General features: G+C 41.9%; 1 protein-coding gene across 1 annotated transcript in view; it reads left to right on the top strand.

Annotated features, from left to right (window-relative positions):
• Window positions 1-542: 542 nt before the first annotated feature.
• The window catches only part of LOC104539186 (tubulin polyglutamylase TTLL5-like), a gene marked incomplete at both ends in the record, with an annotated part of 61258 nt that continues 39845 nt past the window's right edge, over window positions 543-21955 (top strand). Inside the window, 5 exons of the mRNA XM_010182653.1 lie at window positions 543-676; window positions 1222-1335; window positions 1721-2128; window positions 3257-3447; window positions 17849-18003. Coding sequence (XP_010180955.1) covers window positions 543-676; window positions 1222-1335; window positions 1721-2128; window positions 3257-3447; window positions 17849-18003 — 1002 coding nt within the window. The remainder of the gene's footprint in view (window positions 677-1221; window positions 1336-1720; window positions 2129-3256; window positions 3448-17848; window positions 18004-21955) is intronic.

Here is a 21955-nt window from a genome sequence, read left to right as displayed (position 1 = left end):
TTTGGTCCCTGCTATACAAAGACGATGCAGACAGGTTGGAAAGGGTCCAGAGAAGGGTCACGAGGATGATCAGAGGACTGGAAGAGCTGCTGTATGAAGAAAGGCTGAGAAAACTGGGGCTGTTCAGCCTTGAGAAGAGAAGGCTTAGGAGGGACCTTGTTACTATGTACCAGGACATAAAGGGTGGCACCAAGAAGATGGAGACTCCCTTTTCACAAGGAGTCCCATGGAAAAGACGAGGGATCATGGACACAAGTTGCTGCTGGAGAGATTCCCATTGAACTCCAGAAGAAATTTGTTTCCCATGAGATCAGTCAGACATTGAACAATCTCCCAGGGGAAGTGGTGAATTCCCCTACACTGGTCAGTTTTGAGAGTCAGCTTGACAGGGTGCTGACTGATCTCATTTGAACTGTACTTTTATCTTGAGAGGTTGGACTGGGTGATCCTTGTGGTCCCTTCCAACATGGAATTCTATGATTGTTACATGAAGCCAGAAAAGCTTAGAATCCTCACTTTCATCCATTCTTCTCTCATTGTAGTGAAAGGGACTTGGAGGAAGTGTTGACATTTTACACACACAAAACCAAGTCAGCAAGTGTCTTCCTAGGAACAAAGTCCACAAGCACAAAACCCAGCAACACCAGTAACCAGCCAGAGAAACAGCCTCAAGAGGGTAAGTGTTGCAGGCAGTTCTGAGATGATGTTGCCCAGACAAATCCAGTTTAATTTCAGTCTTCACACTCTGTATGTGAAGACTAGAGTAACTGTGCTCCTGCTTTCTTTCCCTGAAGTGAAATGGGATGAATCTGGACTGGCATTTATAGGGACCTAGATGTGATGGCTTGTAACTGAAATGTGAATGTGCAAACTGAAGGCACTGAGATTTGAAATGAACAGAGAATCCTGAAATCAAAGTAAAGGTTGAGGGAAATCAAGGCCTGTTAAATTGTGCTGTCTACAGGGAACATACCCATTGCAGGGTATATTTTATTGCTCTGTATATTTTAGCCTAATTTGGTGTTCCATGGAAGGAGGTGCAGTGCCAGCCATACCTATCCAGTAGTCCATGACAGCACAATTGTGATCAATAGAGTTGCATGGTCCATGGTAAATATTAGCAAGAAGGTCCATTGTAACAGGGTTTAAATTCTACAGTCCTGTTCTAATGATACCACAGTTTGCATTGTTCTACTTCCTAATTCCTTTATTTTGTTATAGAGCATCCTGAGGTGGTGAAAAAAAAAAAAGGTGACCAGCCCAAAAGTTCAGTTGCAGATCTGCCTGGAGAAGGAGCGTTAAAAGGCCACAAACCCAAAGAAGTTAAATCAACCTGTAAGTAAACTGGCTTAAATCATCGTCAGGTAAAAATTAATGCATATACTGTTTTTAATACTGTTTTAAACAAAGGTTAAAACTGAGAGATTAAAATGCCCAATTTTGGGGAAGATTCTGCAGGTTTTTCTTTTAAACCCAAGAGAAGATACTGTAGAGTGAGCAATATGAAAGAGTTAGCTCATCTTCTGTGAGGGAAGTTCTAGATATGGCAAGCTTTGAAAGAGGATATTCATCATGGAGAGCCTCTTCTTGTCTTTGCTGGTAAATGAGGTCATTTTGGCTTCAGTGTGTTGGAGTAGAGGCATCTTTGTTGTGTTGATATTAACCAAAGAACCTGAAAAGAAGCTTTTTCTCATGTAGTGTGCTTGTTTTCTTTCTGTAGTTCCAGAAGGATGCACCTTATTAAATGCAGAAGAGCAATTACCTCTGCGCAGCCCTCTGAGTGCTTCTTCCTCTGTTTCTGGTGCCACACTCCAGAGAAGTACCAGTTCCCGGATACCATCTCAACCTGCAGCCTCTGAAAATTCACAGGTGCCTGGTCACCATTCATTGCTGGCTCCTCCAGTTGGTCCCAGGCTGATTCAGGCCCCATCCCCACTACCTTCCTCGCAGAGCACAGCTCCTGACAGCTCTTCTGTCTTCTCAAACCCAGTGTCCAGTGAGGCTTCTAAACTTGCAGGGTTACATCGTTGTCATTCTGGTAGCTACACCATTGGCCCACTCTCATCTTTTCAGAGAGCTGCTCAGATCTACAGCCAAAGATTGTCCCGACCATCCTCTGCAAAAGTAGGTGAGTGTTCTGGGATGCATAATAACCTGCTAGTTCAGTACAGAGATTCTGTAATCTGTGTTCTGGGATAGGTAGAAATTTTACATTTCTGGGGTTAGGAGTCTTGTTGAATGGTGCTAAATTTCTTCTGGAAAGGAGGAGTACAGGAAGCAGCCCTTGTTTGCCAAAGATGCCCTTTTACTGAGCAAATGAACAGGAAATCATAGAGTAATTTAGGTTAGAAAAGACCTTTAAGATCATTGAGTCCAACCATTAACCTAGCACTACCAGGTCCACCACTAAACCATGTCCTTAAGCGCTATGTCTGCACATCTTTTAAATACCTCCAGGGATGGTGACTCCACCATAACTGTTGAATACCTAAAGGTGTGTCAAGACCTCCGAAAAAGAAGGATCTGTAAAAGCTAAAGAATCATTAAAGAGTCAATATAAGAAACATTACTGTATCGCATTCCCTGGGACATTTCAGCACTGCCATATCAAAGGGTATCTTAGAAAGAAGATCTAGAGTCCTCTCATTTAACATTCTGGGGTAGAACATAGTTGATCAATGCAACTTTAGAGTGTAAGGAATCTGAAGGGTTGAAGAAACTGTAGGAATTTATGGATGCAGCCTTTATTGGCAAAGTTTTGTGAACAACACACAGACTAACAGCTGATAATGTGGTTGGTTGGTTTGTTTTGGGTTGGGTTTTTTGTTTGATTGGCTTTTATCAATGATGATACATATTTGCTTTAGGTTGTACATTGGGAACAGCACATATTCACTAGGGTTGCTGTATATATATATTTTCAACCTTTCTAGCATTAAAATAAATCTGACTTCCCAACTGAGTAGCCTATTTAAAGGGATCTCTTTGTTCTTAAGGGAAACAGTCATAGATTTAACTTAGGTAACAGAAGTCAATATTCTTTGGAATTGGGTGATTTAGATACATTATGATAAAGAGAATACGGGTTTGGCATTGACAAAAGCTCATATAGGCAAGACCTATGCAGAGCAGAAGGCAACGTTCTCCCTAGAAACTACAGGAAGTAATCATACCTGCTTTTGTGTCTCTGTGACCAGCAGGCTGAGAAACTCTGATATACCGCTCACTAAACATACCCAAATGTTTATTTTGGTAGGTTTGTGCCATCGCAGTCCAAGTGAGCAGTGTTTGGGCTCAGCCAGGATGCACAAAGATGCAGAAGAGACTTCTTCCCAGGGAAAACGTCGTAGCACCAGTACAGTAGCAGCAGAACTGCAGCAGCTGGCAGGAAGGCAAGCAGCCTGTCAGTATTCCCCACCAAGCCACATCAGCCTCCTTACACAGCAGGTATGTAAGCAGTAAAGCTAGAGTCCCTGTGACAACAGAGGAATCTGTCACAGGCTTCTGTGTCAGCGCTGGGCTGGGTTGAGACAGGCTGGAAAGAAGTAAATCTCATGAAAATCAATTTCTGTTGTGTCTTGAAGTGTTTACAGCGACCAGAATTTTGTTGTTCTGTCAGATGACAACATTGCTAAAGTCCTTTTACAGAAGAAAGCAAGACTGGACAGAGGATTAGAAAATAGGCTATAAAAAAACCAAATCCATGCTTGGTCTTATTAAACAAAAAACCTAAATCTTCTCAGATTTGTGCATCTATGCGATTTGCTTCCTCGTTCCTGCAGTGTGTCATCACAGTGCTGGGAATGGAAGTCTGCAGAATGGGTTGTGATGCAAATTCTGTATTCCAGTAACATTGTAAAGACATTACCAAGTACTTAATAGCGTAGTATATGGTAATCCTTTTGCTAAACTTGGTGGTATAGATCAAATTTCCATTGGCTTTTGGTAGAATTCCACTTAGTTTCATATTTCTTTTTGAGTTATATCCTGAATGGTTACACACACAGTCTTTTTTTTATAATATGCTGTAGTTGTGTTCATCAAAGGTGTTCAAGTCGGACATTTCTCAGTTAATTAAGCTGCCAACCGGAGGTTTTCCAGGATAGTCACTTTGCCTTGGAAATTAATTTTTTCCCCTCTTTACTTGCTAGGAACAAACAGTTTAAATATCTTCGCTCTGATATTTTGATTTTGGAAGTATTGTTTAAACAGTGATGTTTTGCTAAATCTTCTAAGGCATGTTTGATAGCTGCAATAGCTGCTGCTCTTTGTTTCTCTCTGCTTCTCTCAATTTTTTTGTTCTATATTTGGATTTTGAATGTCTGATTAGATGATTGGCATCGTGTCTTTTTCAAATAGTGGGGTGCGTTTATAACTCTAGGAGGCTGAATAGGTTTTTGGACCCTTCTACAGGGTCAAGGTTTTGATTCAGTCTGAGCAGTTCCAAAACTAACACAGGCACTCTGGTCTTTGCTGATGGCTCTTAAACTTCAGAGAGTAAGTCACAAAAACAAAGCACCTTCTTGTTGATGGACTCGGAAGAGAATGTGAGCACAGAATATACCAGTGATGCTGAGGCCTGATCTTGTGTCAGGTCAGATCCTACTTAGAGAATTTGATCTTTCAAAACCTGAAGTGGTATGGGGAACATCGGGAGAAACTTGTTTGCTTGTCCAGGAATATTCAGAGCTGTCGGTCTGGTTCTCTTAATGAAATCATAATTCAGCTTTTTTAAGCTAAACTTTGTCGGTAAAACTGTTCAACAGATTTGGTACTGAAACATTTTCATTCAGGAAATGCTGATTAGGTAAAAGCTAAATATATGATGGAAACTGCCTCGTTGAATAAAAATGAGTATCTAAACAAATACAGTATGGCAGCAAGGGCCTTTACAGGCTAAACTGGAGGAGCCAAGGAAGGGTTGGGGCCACTGTTGAGGAACCTGGAGCTAGGACACCTGGCACCGAGCCATAAGGTATGGATGTGGATTTGAAGCAGGGGGATTGAATGGCGAGCATTACAGAGTAGGCTGGCAGTTTGCAAAGTGATTTGCAGGAGGATGATTATCAGTCAAGCTATTTGGGAGCACTGTGGGGTTATAGATTTGAGCAGACAAGGATTTGGTCTGAACCAGGAGGGGGGAAGGTAAGGGCAGAAGAGAGAGAGAAACAGCTGGGAGAGGATTTAGTAAATAGCTGGAGAGAAGTGAGGAGTCAAAGACCATTGGTATGGGTTGAAAAGGGAAAGATTTGGGATGGGAGTGTTTGAGGACTCTGGGTTGTGAAACCTTGGTGGCTTTGGGTCAGGAGAAATAAGAGATTGAAAGATGAGAGAAGGGTAGAGATAAGGCTTGTCTGACAGTGATTTAGTTAAACAGAGCACTACTTCCTTATGCATTTCTAGACAGCAGACTCTGAATTATTGTTCTCCCCCCTTCCAATCCTTTGATTAAGCCACTTGAAATATAATAGTCCTTTTAAAGCAAAAGCATTCTAAAATAAATTGGCATGAAGATGACCCCTGGAAGGGAATATCACTTACCTAAATATGAAAAATAGGACAATTGTTTAAAGCCACTCCAGAAACTTAGAGTTGGTCTACCCTGTTGGAAAGTACCTGGCTCGTATGAAAGGGACTTGATATTTGGATTTAGTTATGTTTAGTGGCAGGATTAGGACTACTGATTTGGAGGGGGTGTGTGAAAGAGAGATATTTTGAAAACACTACTGCTGCTGTGGAGTGTTTCTTTACCAAGGGCAAGAGCTTCTATAGGAGAGTTGAATGCATTTGTTCCTGTGTTGTGCCCAGCTATGTCCTGGGGGTGGGGGTACTCTGGGTACGTTACCTCCTTCCAACAGCAGCTGGGAAGCTCATTTTCCACTCCCATTCTTGTGAGAGTTGCTGCTGGTATCCGTGTACTCGTGTGGGTCTCCAGGGCTCCCAGGAATGCAGCCTTAACAGCTGTGCTTGGAATGATGCTGCCATTCTGGTTGGCAGTGCACCTCTGTCCCTCTCCAGTCCCTGCTGCTCTTCACTGTTTCCTACCCATGCCCAAAGCACCTGTTTCACACTTCCACTCATACACTCTTGTATTCTGTTTTCTGTATTAAATCAACTTGCTTTATTAAGCCAATTGGCTGCTGAAATGACAATGTTCAAAGGGAAAGTTTTAAGTGTAAGTATCTGATGAGCTTTGAACAAGATATTTACAATCTGTCATCTTAAGGAAACAAGATTTTTGTGATTACTTCAGCTTTCTGCTTTGTCAATCCTCTCCATTCGCTTCTGAAACACCAGATGGGAACTTAACAGTGATACTCATAAAGGGAACAGTTATAATATGCGAGGTGGAGGTGGTAGGAAGGTAAAGTCTTACTGATGTGTGGTTTCATTGCCTTGTGTACAGTTAGTTTTCAGTCCTCACAGACTGCCTCACAAAGTGTGTGAGAACATTTTGCCTTTCATTAATTTGTATTTTTTAAATATATTTTCATTATATCATGTAAAATTTCATCAGTGTGTGCAACATGAAGAAAACAAGGGTTTCTTCACAGTGGTATACACTAGAAATATTGATCTAGGACCCATAAGAATCATGACTTAATCCCCTGCATCACTGAATGATGCCTTACTGCCCAGTTACAGGAATGAGAGTGAGGTGAATAGAGAGAAAAGAGCAGCAGTGTTATTCTATCTTAGACTAGAAAAGAAGCAGCTGCTCAGGTAACTTCTGTATTTGTCTTTCTTGGTAAGTGCAGGAAAGATGTTGCCTTAAGGACACACCGGAGTGTGACAATCTCAAGTTAGGTCATGAAAGATAAGTATTCAGCATTACAAATGAATAAATACAGTGAGGCTGCTCGAGAGAATATTTATTGTTAAATACAGCCATTAACAATGAATGTTAGTTTCTGTTTCTGAGGAGTTTTATTCCGTTCTATTTACTTAAGAACACAGATTTGCAATGTTTTTTATGATTACATGAAATCTAATAATAAATCTGATGTTGAGGTTATGACAGTGAGAATGACATACCTCTGTCCATAAGAGATCTTTCAAACACTACCTAATTCTTGCAGTACTCACCATCTAACTATAATAGTCCACAGTATCCAAAAATAACACTGTATTCCTCTAGTTAACTACCCAATACGTTTGGGAGCAAGCAACACTGACAACTCTATGGAAAATGTGTGCCTTTGAGAAGCCAGCATTAACCTGAGAAGTTCATGGCTGAGCAGAATAATGAGGTATCTGGGCTTAAAAGGTCGTAAGAAAACAAGTAAGAAGGAGAAAGCCACTGTCCAAGTTCACCATTTTCTACTAGATTGGTCTTGAAGATTGTACATTCTCACCTGCTTCATGAAAAATGCTCAGTGCATAGAAGTGCAAGGCCCATGAGAGTGTTTCAGTTGAGGGCTAAAATCAGGTGGAGTTCAATATACCTGTTCTGTTTGCTGCCTAATCAGTCAGAATGCACAGAGGCATTAGCAGTGAGCAGGTTTCTAATTTGGAATGAGCTGCAACATGTGCTGCTGCTTGCTTGGAAGTTGGGGGTTGTAGGGAGGAAAGATCTTGGAGATATCACAGGTAGCAGACTTGTGCATGGTGTGGTTATTGGCCAGGGAGACATGCAGGGATGCCACAGGAAATCAGATTTGATTGGTGAATTTCTTAATTCAGTGAGGTTGTAGTCTAGGACTGTAGAAAAAATTTTGGAGGATATGGGCACTAGAGATATTAAATAATTTATTTTGCATTATTTTCCGTTATAGCAGTTACAGAGGAGATGTGTTTTCTTTCTAGGTAATGAAGTTAAGCTCCGAGGAGAAAAGACAGGAAAGAAGTGTTTTGTGAGGCTTCTGTGGCTGGCTGGTATACACTTAGGAGGTCAGAAATGCAACAGTGAAGTGACAAAGTTTCCACTGAAAGGTGTGGTCAGTGGTAAAGCTGGGATAGAGGGCAGAAAGGCAACAAACGTGCTTATCTGCAACAAGGATGCTAAAGTTTCTGGTAAATCACAGAATCACGGAATGTCAGGAGTTGGGAGGGACCTGGAAAGCTCCCCCAGTGCAACCCCTGCCACAGCAGGATCACCAGAGCAGTCACACAGGAACACGGCCAGGGCTTTGGGTGTCTCCAGACAAGGAGACTCCACAACCTCTCTGGGCAGCCTGGGCCATGCTCTGCCACCCTCACACTGACAAAGCTTTTCCTCATCTTCAGCTTGAACCTCCTGTGCTCCAGCTTGGGACCATTGCCCCTTGTCCTGGCATTGGACATCCCAGAGCAGAGCCTGGCTCCTTCCTCCTGACACTGCCCTTTCCAAATGGATCCCCAGGAATGAGGGCACCCCTCAGTCTCCTCTGCTCCAAGCTCAAGAGCCCCAGCTCCCTCAGCAGCTCCTCATAAAGGAGATGCTAAATGAAAGCAGTGAGTCTTTCTCCACTAGCAGATATGTATTAAACTGAAATAAAAATGGAATTTTAATTCACCCAGGTAAACATAATTCAGACAAAAAAGAAAAACCAAACCACCCAACCCGTGTCTTGATCTATTAGAATTCTTTGAACTGAGAAAAGTGACATGTAGTGGAACTGGTTCTTGTTGTTCAAACTTTCAAAAAGGGTTTTGACAAGCTTTTAGCAAGGACTGTTAAGCAAGCCAGTTATCTGGAGGGTGAGAGGTACGTTTTTGTTATAGATTGAAAACAGAAAGCAAATGAAAGATTACCTGGCCAGTTTGCGATACAGTGAGGGCATAACTGGAGCTGCAGAATCCAGAATGTAATTGGAGTGTAAACTTAAAGATTTGAAAGGACAAGATTCATAATGACTGGCATGTTATTACCTAAAGAATGAATATAAAAGCAAGGTATTTCAAGGTGATATGGGGTGTGAGTTTACAGTAGATTAAGTACTCTCCGGTGTTCATCCAGGTGAACACGTGCTTGTGCACTCGTGTTTACTACATGAGGTAACTTCTCGTTACCTTCAGTGTAGGGTGGGCTGCGAGTGTCCAGATGTTCAATCACTGTGAAGTTGTGTGTATGCTGTCGACTTAAACTGAGCCTGTCTCCTGCTGATCTGGAGGTACATCTGTGTTCTTTCCTTGATTATTATGAGAAAAGCTAAGAGAAGTTTAACACTTGCATTAACTGGGCAGAGGCATTAATGGCAGATAATGTTTAGTGTTTACAAATAACTGATTACATGACAAGCAATAATTTTAACCACTTTAAGTAATAAGCTTTAAATTAATAATTTATGGAAGAAAAAAGCCCAGTGGAGATAACTGTTTTGAGTCAAGCAGTAAAGGCAACAAACAAAAAAATTACCAGCATGTTTAAGGAACAGGATAGGAACTAGTCTGTAATTATGTGAGCATCAGTGTTATGCCCTTCCTTGTAAAGTTGTTTTCAGTTCTGGTTGTCATTCCTTAATTAAATTCAGCAAAAATTAACTGAGTTTCACAGATGAGTGACTACAGCAATTAACTGCAAAATGCAGTTTTAGTGAGGAATAGAAAATACTAAATTTGTTTAGGGAGGAGATAGGCATGAAGGAATCGTACAGAGCAGTGGATGACAAGGTAAATAAAGTTGATTTTATTCATGTTTCTTATAAGAGGAGGATATTCAGTTTAGTTGGAAGACATCAAAGTAAAAACTGATAATAAAAGTGAATAGTTACTGTCACAGAATATACTTACCTTCTGAAACTTCCTGCAGCAGGATACCATTAAGGCAGAAAGCTTAACAGGCCATAGCTATATCAGACAGATTAATGAGCGTTCTGCAAGTGATGGGTTCCTAGATTTTAACATACAGAAATAATAAATTAATCTTCCTTATCAAGAAGGTGTTTCAGTTGGATGCATGGAAACTAGAATTTCTTCTGTCTTTTGTAATATATCAGGCAGAATAGCCAGTTTGCTGGGCCAGTGCTCAGATCTGACCATTGGTCTTGAATACTGAGGAACGTGTGCTATGCTGCTGCTTCCGTATTGATGACTTTTTATTTGCTGCATTGCTTTACTGTAGTCAAGCTAAATATTTCCTTTATAAGTGGGTTACTGAGGCACTTGTGAGGAAGTCAGTATCTGCAATTAGCGATTTCTTTAGGTATGGCATGCTAATGATTGCTAGTTATTTAGAGGTCTTTGTCAGTATGTGTAGCGTGGTGGTTCACCTGTGTTAATGTATTCAACTCAATTTTTAATTTGTCCTGAAATTTTCTTGTTCAGTTTGCCCATTGCCTAGCATGAGCCTAATACAGTAACAGTACTATTGGAGAATCAAGGCATTGGTGGAGGGTTGGGGAATGCAGCCTGAAGACAGACTTCAGTAAGCCTTTCTTATTGTATAGGGACTTAATTGCCTTTCTCGCCTTGATTTGTGATGTAGAGACCTTATGTTACTTCTGGATAGCTGAACTAAGAGGGGTTTTTTCTGCTGTACCTACTGTTAGCCATTGGTCTTTCCTGCTGGATAGGTGGATGAAGGCTGTGACCAAAGTAATCCAGACTTCTTTTCTCTCTGCTGTGTTCCTTACCAGGCATTAATCCTAAAGCCCTTATATCCTGTGTGTTTAGCATAAAATATTTCCATGTGCTTATATTGCAGGACTTTCTATGGGGAGGATGTTAAAATGCACAGCATGTGTGTAGATCCAGAGCCAGGTGGCTGAATCCTGCATATGTGATGTGTTTTTTCTTTGTGAATAGCATGCTACTTCTCTCTGTAGAAGAAGGTAAAAAGAAGGTTTTCTTCTGTAACATGGATCTGTGTGAGGTCCCTATCACTGGCTGGTGTGGGGGGGCTGCAGCTGATGTCTACCAGGCTGTAGTACTTTGTAGTTATTAATGCTCGTGGACTGAAGAATGTGTTGAATTGGCCAGCTTCACCGAGAGGAGGAGGAGGGGAAGCTTGGTGGGAGCTTTGGCCCTCTCTGTGAAGGAGAGTGTGAGGTTTCAGGACCCAGCTATCATTAGGAATAGCTCCAATTATTCTAGCTGGAGAGTTTAATCACGAGGATAACATCAGACCACCCAGGCAAGGGCTATGCTGAGCTGCTTCCATCTTCGCTATGCGTCTGGTCAGTGCCCAAGATCCAGCAGCCAGGATTCCTGCAAACATGCAGACAGATCCAGAGGAGGACAGGGCACTTTTCTTTTTCTATATTTTTAATTTGGACAGAAGGTGGAAATCAGCAAGAAGCAGATGAGTTTACTAAACCTTAAGACAGGGGAGAGGAAGTGAGGAAGAACAGGAATGGGCACTTTACAGTGCCACAAAGTGACCTTGTGGGAATAATATGCCACAGGAATCCCAAAATATAGTGAGCTTCAGTTTAACATCAGCTACAATGGTATTTGAACCCACACCACTCCTCAGTTACCTGTCTCAATTACACAGTGTGGCCTGCCTTGGTCTCAGCAGAGGAAAAGTGCCACAGAGCAAACTGCCATTGTGCCAGAACACGCGGTACGGGTCCCAGTGGGCATCAGTCTTTCAGTTCTAGACCTGAGCAGCACAACATGGGGAGTGCAAAAAGACCATGAAACTCAGGGTGCAGTAAATATTTGCAGAAATTTGGTGGGGATATTTTCCCTATCAAAGGGGTTTTTTTCAGTATTAGTCCCTTGCTTTGACTCAACCCACTTTATCTGAATCTTAATCAGATTTATTTTCCTTACGTAACCGTTTGGTTGGCTTTTACCATTCCACTGATGGGAAAGAAGGGAAGTGTAAAGGAAAAAGGCATCTCACTGTAACTAGAAAGAGGAGCAAGAAGCCAGGAGATGAAGTCTGAAGGATATTTTCCTTTCCTCTTTCACACAGCTCTGCACTGCTGCAGGGCCCCATCTCCTCCTCATCTCCAGGCTGTTCACACAGGAGCTGGAATTACTTTTAATATTACTGATTTGTAGCATCAGCAGTAACATAACTGGTCTCAGCAGAGGTTATAGGAAGGAAGTGAAAATATCTATGTAGTTTCTGCAGTGCTTGAATTGAAACCCTTCTGCTCTGAGGCTCCAAAGGGAAAAGGAGCAGAGGCTTTGCAGCAACATCTGCAGAGAGTCCCCAGATGGGCCAAGCTGAGCAACTAGAACTGATGTTATGGCAAAGATTGCACCTTGATCAGCCAACATTTGGCAGGACAGTGCCTTACCAAAATCGCTCCCACTGGGAAGTTTTGAGGCAGAGTGTCTAAATGAAAGCCTGATTTCTAGGAGAAGGAAGAGGGGAGTTCAGCCATCTACAGCAGCAGCACTAACTTGGGTTTGGGATTTTTTTTTTTATTGTTAAATGAATGCATACGCTGGAGACACTACAAAGGAATTTGCAAGTTTGTCAGGTTTCCCAGGAATGTCTCTGGCAGGTCTTTGTCTGGAACATTTTCTGGAGACTGGAACACTTGTGCGGTGTATGCATATGTATATCCTGTAAGCTGGTAAGCTCCGAGAGCAGAGAAGGAATGTCACAGGCCTTTGGCCAGATCAGCCTTGGTACACACACAGATTTCACACTTCCCAGCCTGTTAGCCCCGGTTCTTCCCTTCTTCTGACTGGTTGCTCCAGCAAATTAAAATCTGTACATAAAATGAAAGGGTTTTCATACAGGGTGTGGTCAGCAAGCTGGCCTGGGTAACAAAAAGGTGATCCTAGAAAGATCTGGTTTTGTTACATGGTTCTTCGAGGAATTTGTAGTGGGTATATGTTGTGCCACAATTCAGACAGTGAAAGTGCGTGTGTGTGTGTGTGTGTGTGTGTGTGTGTGTGTGTGTTAGAGATTTGTGGTTTGGGGTTTCCTTTGCCTCATAAGGAAAGAGGCAAGTGAAGATCCTGTGATATTACCCATGCTGGGATGGCCTGTTCAATTCCAGTACCTTGATGCATTAAGGAAAACAAAGCAAGTGGCTGTTTCCCAATAGTAGTGGAAGACCTGAGTGCTCTGTTAGACCAAGCTGTGCTATGTTGTGTTAGATCACAGATGTACACGAGAGCTCTGTGGTGAAGCTAAGAAAATGCAACATGCAAACTGGGGAGAGGACAGTTAACAGTGGATATTTATACTGCTGTAGCATCTCGTTGTAGTCATCTCTGAAGGCTGAAAGAAGAAAAATGTAACTGAAAGAATGCAGCAATTTCTTTAAAAAATTTCTTTTTAATGGTAAGTTGTTAGCTCTTCCCCTCTGCTCCTGGGAAGTATTTCACTGATCTTGAAAGCCTCAGAGGTATGTGCATCTGAGAAAGCCTTGGCAGGTGAAAATACAGTGACTGCAGAAGCCAGGTAGTGGAAGATAAGAAACATTTCTTTTACAAGCTATTGTTGGCATTGCTGGATAAACAGAAAGTAATAAATTGGAATATTAGGTGTTGACTGAAGGGTCTTGAAGGAGTCAAACTGAGCACACAGGAAAAAAATAGTCAAAAGGCAAAGGAGAAGATACGACAAGTGATGAGACATTTTGCACATTCAGTTTTCCAGTGGAATGTTGCCTTCTTTGAGCTGATGACACTGTGTCATCTTGTCCTTCTGAGGCATCAAAACCTAAAGATTCTGGTCATAAGACAGAGGAGCAGTGATCTTACGTGTGTCTTACCATGATCCCTGCCCAATCTTTCTTTAAAGGAAAGGGTTTCTCAGTGAACGGTTGATGTTCATACATACCTTTGAAACTCGTTGATAGGGTACGTTGTGCTGAAAGCTTTGTGGCATTACGTCTCTTCCTGTTTCAGACCGTGAACTTTTTATCTTATTGAAGGTTTTTTTTGGAAGAGATAATAAAGTAGGCCTGTGATGACTGTGTTCTTTTGGCATATCTCTTAGTCTCGATCTTTGAAATATGTCTTGAACTCTGGATCCCTTTTCCTCCTCACCAGTCAGAAAGATCTAAGTGGAAATGTGAGATAAGTGACCTGGACAGGATGCAAGCGTGGCTCCAAGTAAGAGAAATACTCTTTAGACTTTGTAGATCTCCAGTCCCCCGAACTTTATAGGCCACAGGATATGTCTGGCCTCTGACAGAAAAATACTAAAACTGCCAACGGGGGAGAGTGAAGTAGGCATTTTTGGTAGTGCATTGCTTGCGCAGTGTTGTAACACGCTGACCAGTGAAACTCAGGATCTGCTGTTCAGGATGTTGGTAATGAAAATTTAAGTCACTTTTCCCCTCTCTGCCAAGAGGAGCAGAGTGACGATGTCTTCCTGTTTGCCCTGGTTGACTCCTGCAAGCTTGCAAGACAAACATTCAGGCTTTTCCTGAACCCATTGAGGTTGGTATGCAGCACTGATTTTTTTATTTATTTATTTATTTTAAAGTTTTGGTTATTGTTAACATTTGTTCCTTTTGCTTATTTGAAATATTAGACAAGATCAAATGAATACACTCACTTTATTATAGAAAAAAGGTTCTTGTCACGAGGATGGAGCCAGGCTCTTCTCGGTGACAAACAATGATAGGACAAGGGGTAATGGGCACAAGCTGGAACACAGGAGGTTCCACTTCAATTGGAGAAGAAACTTCTTCGCAGTGAGGGTGACAGAGCACTGGAACAGGCTGCCCAGAGAGGTTGTGGAGTCTCCTTCTCTGGAGACATTCAAAACCCGCCTGGACGCCTTCCTGTGTAACCTCATCTGGGTGTTCCTGCTCCGGCAGGGGGATTGGACTGGATGAGCTTTTGAGGTCCCTTCCAATCCCTAACATTCTGTGATTCTGTGTGATTCTGTGAATATGATAATGGGAAAGTACTGAAAGAATGGTATCATGTAGATCAGAGATGTGAAAGATATTAAGCTCCTCTTCTGACTCTTGCTTGTGATTTCTTAAAGGTACTGTACAATAGATCTTTGTAGGATGCTATTCCTTAGAAACAAATTCTATCCTGGAGTTTTATGTCTTCCTATCTGTATTTGGAGATTTAATACTTTAAATAATAAAGCAGATTAACAAAAACAAAACCCTCAACTCCTATATCCAGTACTTTCAGCTATCATTCTGTGTTGTGGCCTTGCTTTCAGTCTTGCGTTTATTCATAGATAACTTTCCCTGAATTAAAGTAAGACCATGGAGACCAATTCTTTTACGCTTATGTGTCTGTGCTGTCAAGAAGGCAAGTGTACTGCAGTCATAAACCTATCTCGTAACATTGTATCAAACTAAGTAAAGCAGTACATGGCAGGTTTCTAACACAAGGCTCTATTTATCGATGTGGCTGTGACAACCCACATGTTCTTCTCTCCCCTATTTTTTGATGTTAAATAATAAATAGGAGTACATCAAGTGGGCTCTTCTCCTTCCAAGAGAGCTCTTTGGGATTTACTATCTCACTGTGTTCTTCACTCAGTGTGTTCCTTTCAGCTTGTGACCTTTTTGCTGTCCCTAACAGTTTAAAAAGTGTGGCAAAACTTTGTGAATCATTCTGTCGTGAGAGCTATTAGCTGTGTATTATCTTGCCTTTTACAAACTGCAGAAGACGTAGTGATGTGACGAGATATGTTTGAAAATAGAGAAGCTCGAAGCGAGCAGTGCAGCACACACAAGTCTCCTGTCACACTGTCAGTATCAGAAAAAAATATTCTGAAGTCTCTCACTGCCAGTGAAAAACAGGAATCTGACCAAGCAGGAGAGTTTGAACCAATCTTGATATGACTCAGTGTGAAAACTAACTTTATTCTTGGAGATCCACACCAAAACCCACTTTCCTTCTTCAGCCTCACTACCTTGCCCTTCTTTTTTGTTTGTTTGTTAGTTAGTTTGGTTTTGGGGTGTTTTTCAGTGTTCTTTTGTTGTTGTTGTTGTTTTCCACTACCTCAGTTTCTGAAGCTGCAAGCTATTCTCTATGGAGGTTTTGCTGTCTGCTTTGGCCCAGGTGCTGTATGTTGTCTTTTTTTAAGTCAAAGTAACAATTGATTTGCGGCTGAGTTTTTGCCTCTATAAAGAATAGAGCTTCATCAGGTGCACAGGAGGACTGGTGACTAGAAAACGAAGCCACTCTGCTGAGCACGGATGTGTTGGGGTTGCCCCAGCAATCCACCAAGGCAACATCCTTGGCAAGCCAATTACAGCAGCTGAAAAGTCTCAGCTCATGGCGCAGTAACAAGCAGTAACACCCATCTGGGTGGGCTGGCTGCAGCTCAGCCTTGTACTCTTGCTGCTGGTCTCTCCCCCATTCCGAATCCCTTGGCTGTATTTAATCCTGCTGTAGTTTAAACACCTGTCTCTCTGGAATGTGTGAAATGTCCCTTCTACCCACGCTGAGCTGTTTGCTCACCTGCTTTGCTTAGGAAGACAGCTTTGAAATAAGCAATGATACAGTATTAGAGAGGAAAGCATATTGCATCAAGAGAGCAGGGCTGAGGTGGTGATTCATCAGAGTAAATGGTTCTTGGTATCAAAATGATGAGGAGAGAGAATTGCATAAAGTAATCTTCGTTTCACACATTGGATGTGCTAGCAAAGTTGCGATCACTGTTGCTGACAAGCGTAGAATTGTATATATCCTATTTCGTTTACCATGTGGGCCTCTGTATGCGCCTCATTTACCATTCTTGCTGCTTTTCAGACAATAAACTCTCTGTGGCTAGAAACTGCCATTGTTAGGTATTTGTATCGTGCCTGGCACAATCAGAACAAAACTTGATTTGAAGTTTTCTGTTATTGCAATGAAAGTGTTGGAATTTTTCATTAAATTCTACGGAAAACAATGACACTTAAGGGTGAGGTAGAGGCACTAAAATGACACTTAATGCTGTTTTTCGTATAAGGTGGGTAGCACTGCCCATTACTAAGCTTGCTTGATATGTCCCACTGTAAGACCTTGTTTTACATTGCTTGTAATGTTCTGAAACTTCACCCATTTGGACTCATGTTTTCTGTGCTTAATGCTCAGTTTCCAGAACACTTCAGGCAGGGTGAATTGTTCCAGCCAAAACGAAGGCTGGATAAACAAATATTCTGTGCATTTTAGTATCTACAGAACTTTTATTTTAAATCTCTGGATCTCCCATACTTTGGAATAGCAATTTGGAATTTAAAATATCCAGGCTAGTGATTGCACAGTAACTATCTGAAAAGCTTCAAGTCAAATATACTCAGCAGCACCTGCCAAAGCTTCATAGCTTCCTGGAGGATCCCTCCACACTGAGGATGCTAAACTGGATTTCTGTGTATTTGCACCTCTAGAGTACTGGGACTTGAGACCCCATTCTCCTGTGTTCTCAGTGACCTGGTCCATGTTGGGTTAGGAGCCTGTCTATCTTACATACACCTACACCATGATTTTAGGCTATCGTTAACTGGTCTGTTTACTTGTGTGAACAGTTTAGAAGTGGTTGGGCAAGATTTTCATGTGTAGTGGAGTTTGGGTTTGAATTTTATATCCAAGGTGCATCTGCTATTGAGTTGTGCCTCTACATACCCATAGAGAGGGGTAGAGAGGACAGATGCATATGGCTGCATAGTGACACAGCTCCTGATGTCTGAGCAGATGCTGTGGTCTCTGCTCAGTGTAACGTGAGCTTCTAGCTTTTGATTAGTGCACGTGGAGTTAATTTTTCATATGGCAGATGTGATATTGCTTTCCTTGAGGTTTTTGCCCCATCTTTGTCCTTTTCGTCCTTGGAAGGAAGGAAAATGGAAGGGTTATAGTTTTAGTGCTGGTACTTGAATTAATCTCAAGCATGGTGGCGGCTGGTGCCAGCTCTCCCATTGCCTTATGCAACTAGCACAGTTTTTCTGCATCTGAAGATTTCCCTTCTCCATCCAGTTCACTTAATGACACTTTTTGCTCTTTTCTTGGCTTTTAATTGTTGCTGATGTCTCCTTTTTTTTTCCCTCTTTAGTTAACAAACCTGAACTTGGCAAGCGGAGCCATCAGCAAGGGGAATGCAACCGTCCCACCGAGCTACCAGTCACCACTCAACAAAAGACGGTTGCTGTGGGCTGTTCAGTCAGACACTTGCATAGCTGACAGAAGATCGGTCTCTTCAGCAGTCAGGTAAGTTACAATTGCTGCTCCAGCTTTTGAAGAAAAGTGCAGTGCACTCAGGATCTCATCTGTCATTTGTGTTTGGCTTCTTGCTCAGAAGGTAACATCTAGGGGCCTACTACTGGTTCTTCTCAGGACTATTCTAGAAACTGTGTCTGTGATAATAGAGGTATGTTCCCAGTGCTGGCAGGTTCATGGTGAAATAAGGGCATGGATGAACATGTACAATGAAAGGGAAATGCCTGTTTTTCTTTGATAGTTTCTTATCTCTGCACCTGTAAGTTCAGCTTTGCTGGTGTTGAGATGCATATGCAGAATGCGAATTTATACCTGTTATTGCAGAAATCTCCACTAAGGCTTCATCTTCACGCTTTTTGCTTGAATATCAAGTTTAGGTTGTTCAAATACAGGGCAGCATCTTGCAGTGTTTGTGAAAGTTTCTTTTTCAGATGGCTTCTTTATGCTCTATTAATCTTGGACATTAGAATTTATATTTATGGCTGATATACTCATGGGATTCAGGCCAGAGGACTGTGATTCTGCAGTAAAACCATTCTTCCTGGGGTTGAAAGAACAGCAAGATTTAGTGCAAGGATTCTGGATCCTGGAAGCTACAAGCAAGGCAATGTTGCTGCAGTAGGCTAGACTGAATCCAGGTCCAGAACTGCTGGAGTTTTCAGTTCTTCCTTTGCCACTTCAGTAGGTAACATTTATTCCTTTGCCTAAGCCTTCATTTTTGTCTTTTAAAATAGAATTAATGAGGCAGAGCTTCTCCAACACAGGCGTTTAGGACTGGAAAGCACTGTATACATGAACATACAGGTTCTTGTCATTGGTGCCTGAATGCTACTGGGAAATGGAGAGAAGTGATGGGGGCAGACACACAGTGCAGAAGGCATGTGACCAAAGTGGTCATCCTTTCCCAAACGGATCCCTCAATAGGAGGATTGGGATAGGATTTGAAAAGCTCAAGTAAAATTGTTCTTATTTCATCAGTCTCTGCTTTTCATCCTGCCTAAAGAGGAGGAATGTGAGAAATGAATTCCTGGCCTGTTTCTGTTCCAGCACAATGTTTGCCTCTGGGGTTTAGAGTTATTGAGAGAGGTGGTGGTGATTCTGCTCTTGGAGCCCAGCCAGGCGAGCTATTACCTAATCCAAATAAAGAACCTATCCAGCAGGTGTAAACTGCCTTCCCCTCCTGCGTAGCTTGAGAGAGCGGCAGAGTGCAGGCTGTCCTAGAGCTTTCGTTCCTTTCTTAACTCTCCTTGCACCTCTGCATGCACTCACAGACACAGCTGGAAAAGGCTTGCTGATGGTCAAAACCTGCTGTTGCAGGACTCTGCAGAAGTCACTGTAAAAACAATGTTGCTCTGAAACCATTTCAGTTATGTATGTTACCTGCAGATCTGAAAACTCACTATTTAATGTCTGGAACTTCACTCTGAACGACTTCAGGGCTGTGCCTCATCTAGCACTGTATGCATAGTTTAATGTCTTTAGAAATTCTGTTTCTTTGGACAGCAATCCAGAAATACTTCAGAATTGTCTGTCCACAACTGGTGTAAGGTTCCATCTTCATATCTTTTAGGAACCATTTGGTCTTTCAGTACTTCTGTTGCTCTGTTCTTAGAGCAAGAGACAGAAACATGTCTTAAAGCCCTTTACTGAATTACTTTGTCTTCATGGCTGCTTATAGCAAATGGCCAGAATACCAAGAGTTAAAAGTCTTATGTAAATCAGGAAATTAAAGAAGAGATTTTTGAGGCAGTGCTGGATTACTTGGGCTATGAACTTTTATTTAATGAGAGAATTCCAAAAGGAATATCGAGGTCATGATATATGGAGATGGCTATCTTGTGTTGTAAATGCCTTTTTTTGCTACTTGATCTGTTACATTGGAGCAAGCAGTTCATAGAGGGTCATCTGATGGGTGTCAGCCTGTGCTCAGCACTGGATGGCTGACTGAAGAAAAGCTTCCTGTTTTGTTCCATTAAGGTTCTGGTCTATCAGTTGTAGAATTCAGCAAGGATGGAAATGTTTTGTAAATGGGTCTCTTATCTGACTTGCGTTTGGCTCCAGTTCAAACATCTGCCTCTGAAACTCAGTCCTTACAGATTTTGTATGGCTCTGTGGTAAATCGAAGCCATTTTAGTGCTGCTGAGGTTAGTTTGAAAAATTTATTTTGGTGCTTGCAATCTATAGGATTCAGGCTATTTTTACTGACAAATCTTCCTCCTCTTGAATTCCCACTCTCCCAGTACTTACTTATCTAAATGTTTCTCAGAAGAATTTCTCCCTTCTTTCTTGAATTCTTTTGCCTGTATGAGATGAGATGCCGAATCGGTAGTCTGCTTGCCAAAAGGCAAAGGAGATCTTGAATTTGTAATGCAGAGACAGAGAACAGTTCTGGATATGCTAAAATATTTTATAAATCTGCACTCTTGTGTCTTTAGGGTGGTGTTTTGTCACTTTCTATAAGCATTGGCGCTATTCCCACTCAAATGATGGGTTAGGTTTTCACGGTGCCCCAGACAAAGAAGCGTGCAGGGCTACACAAGAGGTGAGATGTTCCAAGTTGTACAGGGGCTTACGTCGGACTAACTATAACATGACTGTCAGCCTCTGCCACACTTGCTGCAGCCCTGCCTTTGTGGCCCTCGGTAGCTCATTGAGACTCTGCCAAATCTGCTCTCTTCTTCTTTAACCCATATCCTGTCTTGGTGCCTTATTTCAGTTCTATCTCGACTTCTCACTCTGTCCATCAGGCAGGTTTGTAACCCTTTCACATTCTGCTGTAAAGGCACTAAACATGGTTACATGTTTTATAGTAGAAGTATTTAAGTTTCCCATATACATTTTTATCACAATTTTAGTAATGTAACCTAAGGACAACAAATAAGAAAGAGATTCCTCATTAACCAGTGAAGCTAATTTCCAATCACTGAAGCCAGGACCTTACTAGAACTGCTCTTGAAAAAGCATTCTCTTGAAGGCGTTCTCAGTTGCTTATAAAGGTAAAAAAATCCTGTGTCTAAGAGAATGAAGCTTGTTGATTCAGAGCCTAAACTAACTTCTGAGTACCTGTTGGCAGGTAGTCGCATAATCCCTGGTGGCGGGGACAGCAGATGTTCCTAGAAGCTTCTTGCACTGGAGTCCGCAGCTGCTGTGCCACTTGTGTTTTGAAAGAGACAGCAGATTTCTCCTTAAAAAGTAACTTGGGCTCTGCAGGTCACTTGATCTCCAAGACTTAGACCAAAGTTAGTGATAAGGATTTCTTTCTAACGGGTACAGATTTCTGTATTTTCAGCGGACACCTTGGATTCAACAGCAGCCACCCTTGCTCAAGTTTTATCTTTTGGATCCCATATGGGCAGTCTGTTGGCAAGAATTCAGCAGTGAAATTGCTCGGTGTTTTCTCAGACCTCTGTTTAATTAGCTTCTTGTTCTTTCATGCCATCTTTTTCAAACCTAAAGACAACACCAACCTAGTTCTTCTGAAGTGCTCAACGTATTTTTTTCCTTGGATCTTATGACTGATTTATCTGACTTGGTAAGGGGAGGCAGGCAAGCAAGCTTCCCTGTCATCAATCAGAGGATAGAATGGCACTCCAAATTATACCAGACAGCCTGGGAGGGCTACAGCAGTCAGAAACGAGGGATTCTCCTCATTACTTGACATGACCAAAACATTTCTTAGCTCATCATTTCAGCCAAGGTGCTCAGGTTCATTGAGAAATGAAGTTCTGTTGGCAGGCTGTCTAATCTGGGTTAACTTGTATAAAACCAGACTTTTTCAATTTTCTGATCTAAGGGTTTCCAAGTTTAATTTGCTCTGGTGTCATTCTCAGTGGTGGTAACAGCGGCAGCTGCTCAGGGCTTCATGGGCTATGTGCGCATACATTTCGTATGTCCAGGTTCCCAAAGAGCCTCCACTTTGTGTATTTTCATTTTATTTTTCCTT

Source organism: Mesitornis unicolor, unplaced genomic scaffold (genome assembly GCF_000695765.1).
Source record: "Mesitornis unicolor isolate BGI_N332 unplaced genomic scaffold, ASM69576v1 scaffold444, whole genome shotgun sequence".
Lineage (NCBI taxonomy): Eukaryota > Metazoa > Chordata > Aves > Mesitornithiformes > Mesitornithidae > Mesitornis > Mesitornis unicolor.
This window is presented reverse-complemented; position numbering and strand designations above follow the sequence as displayed.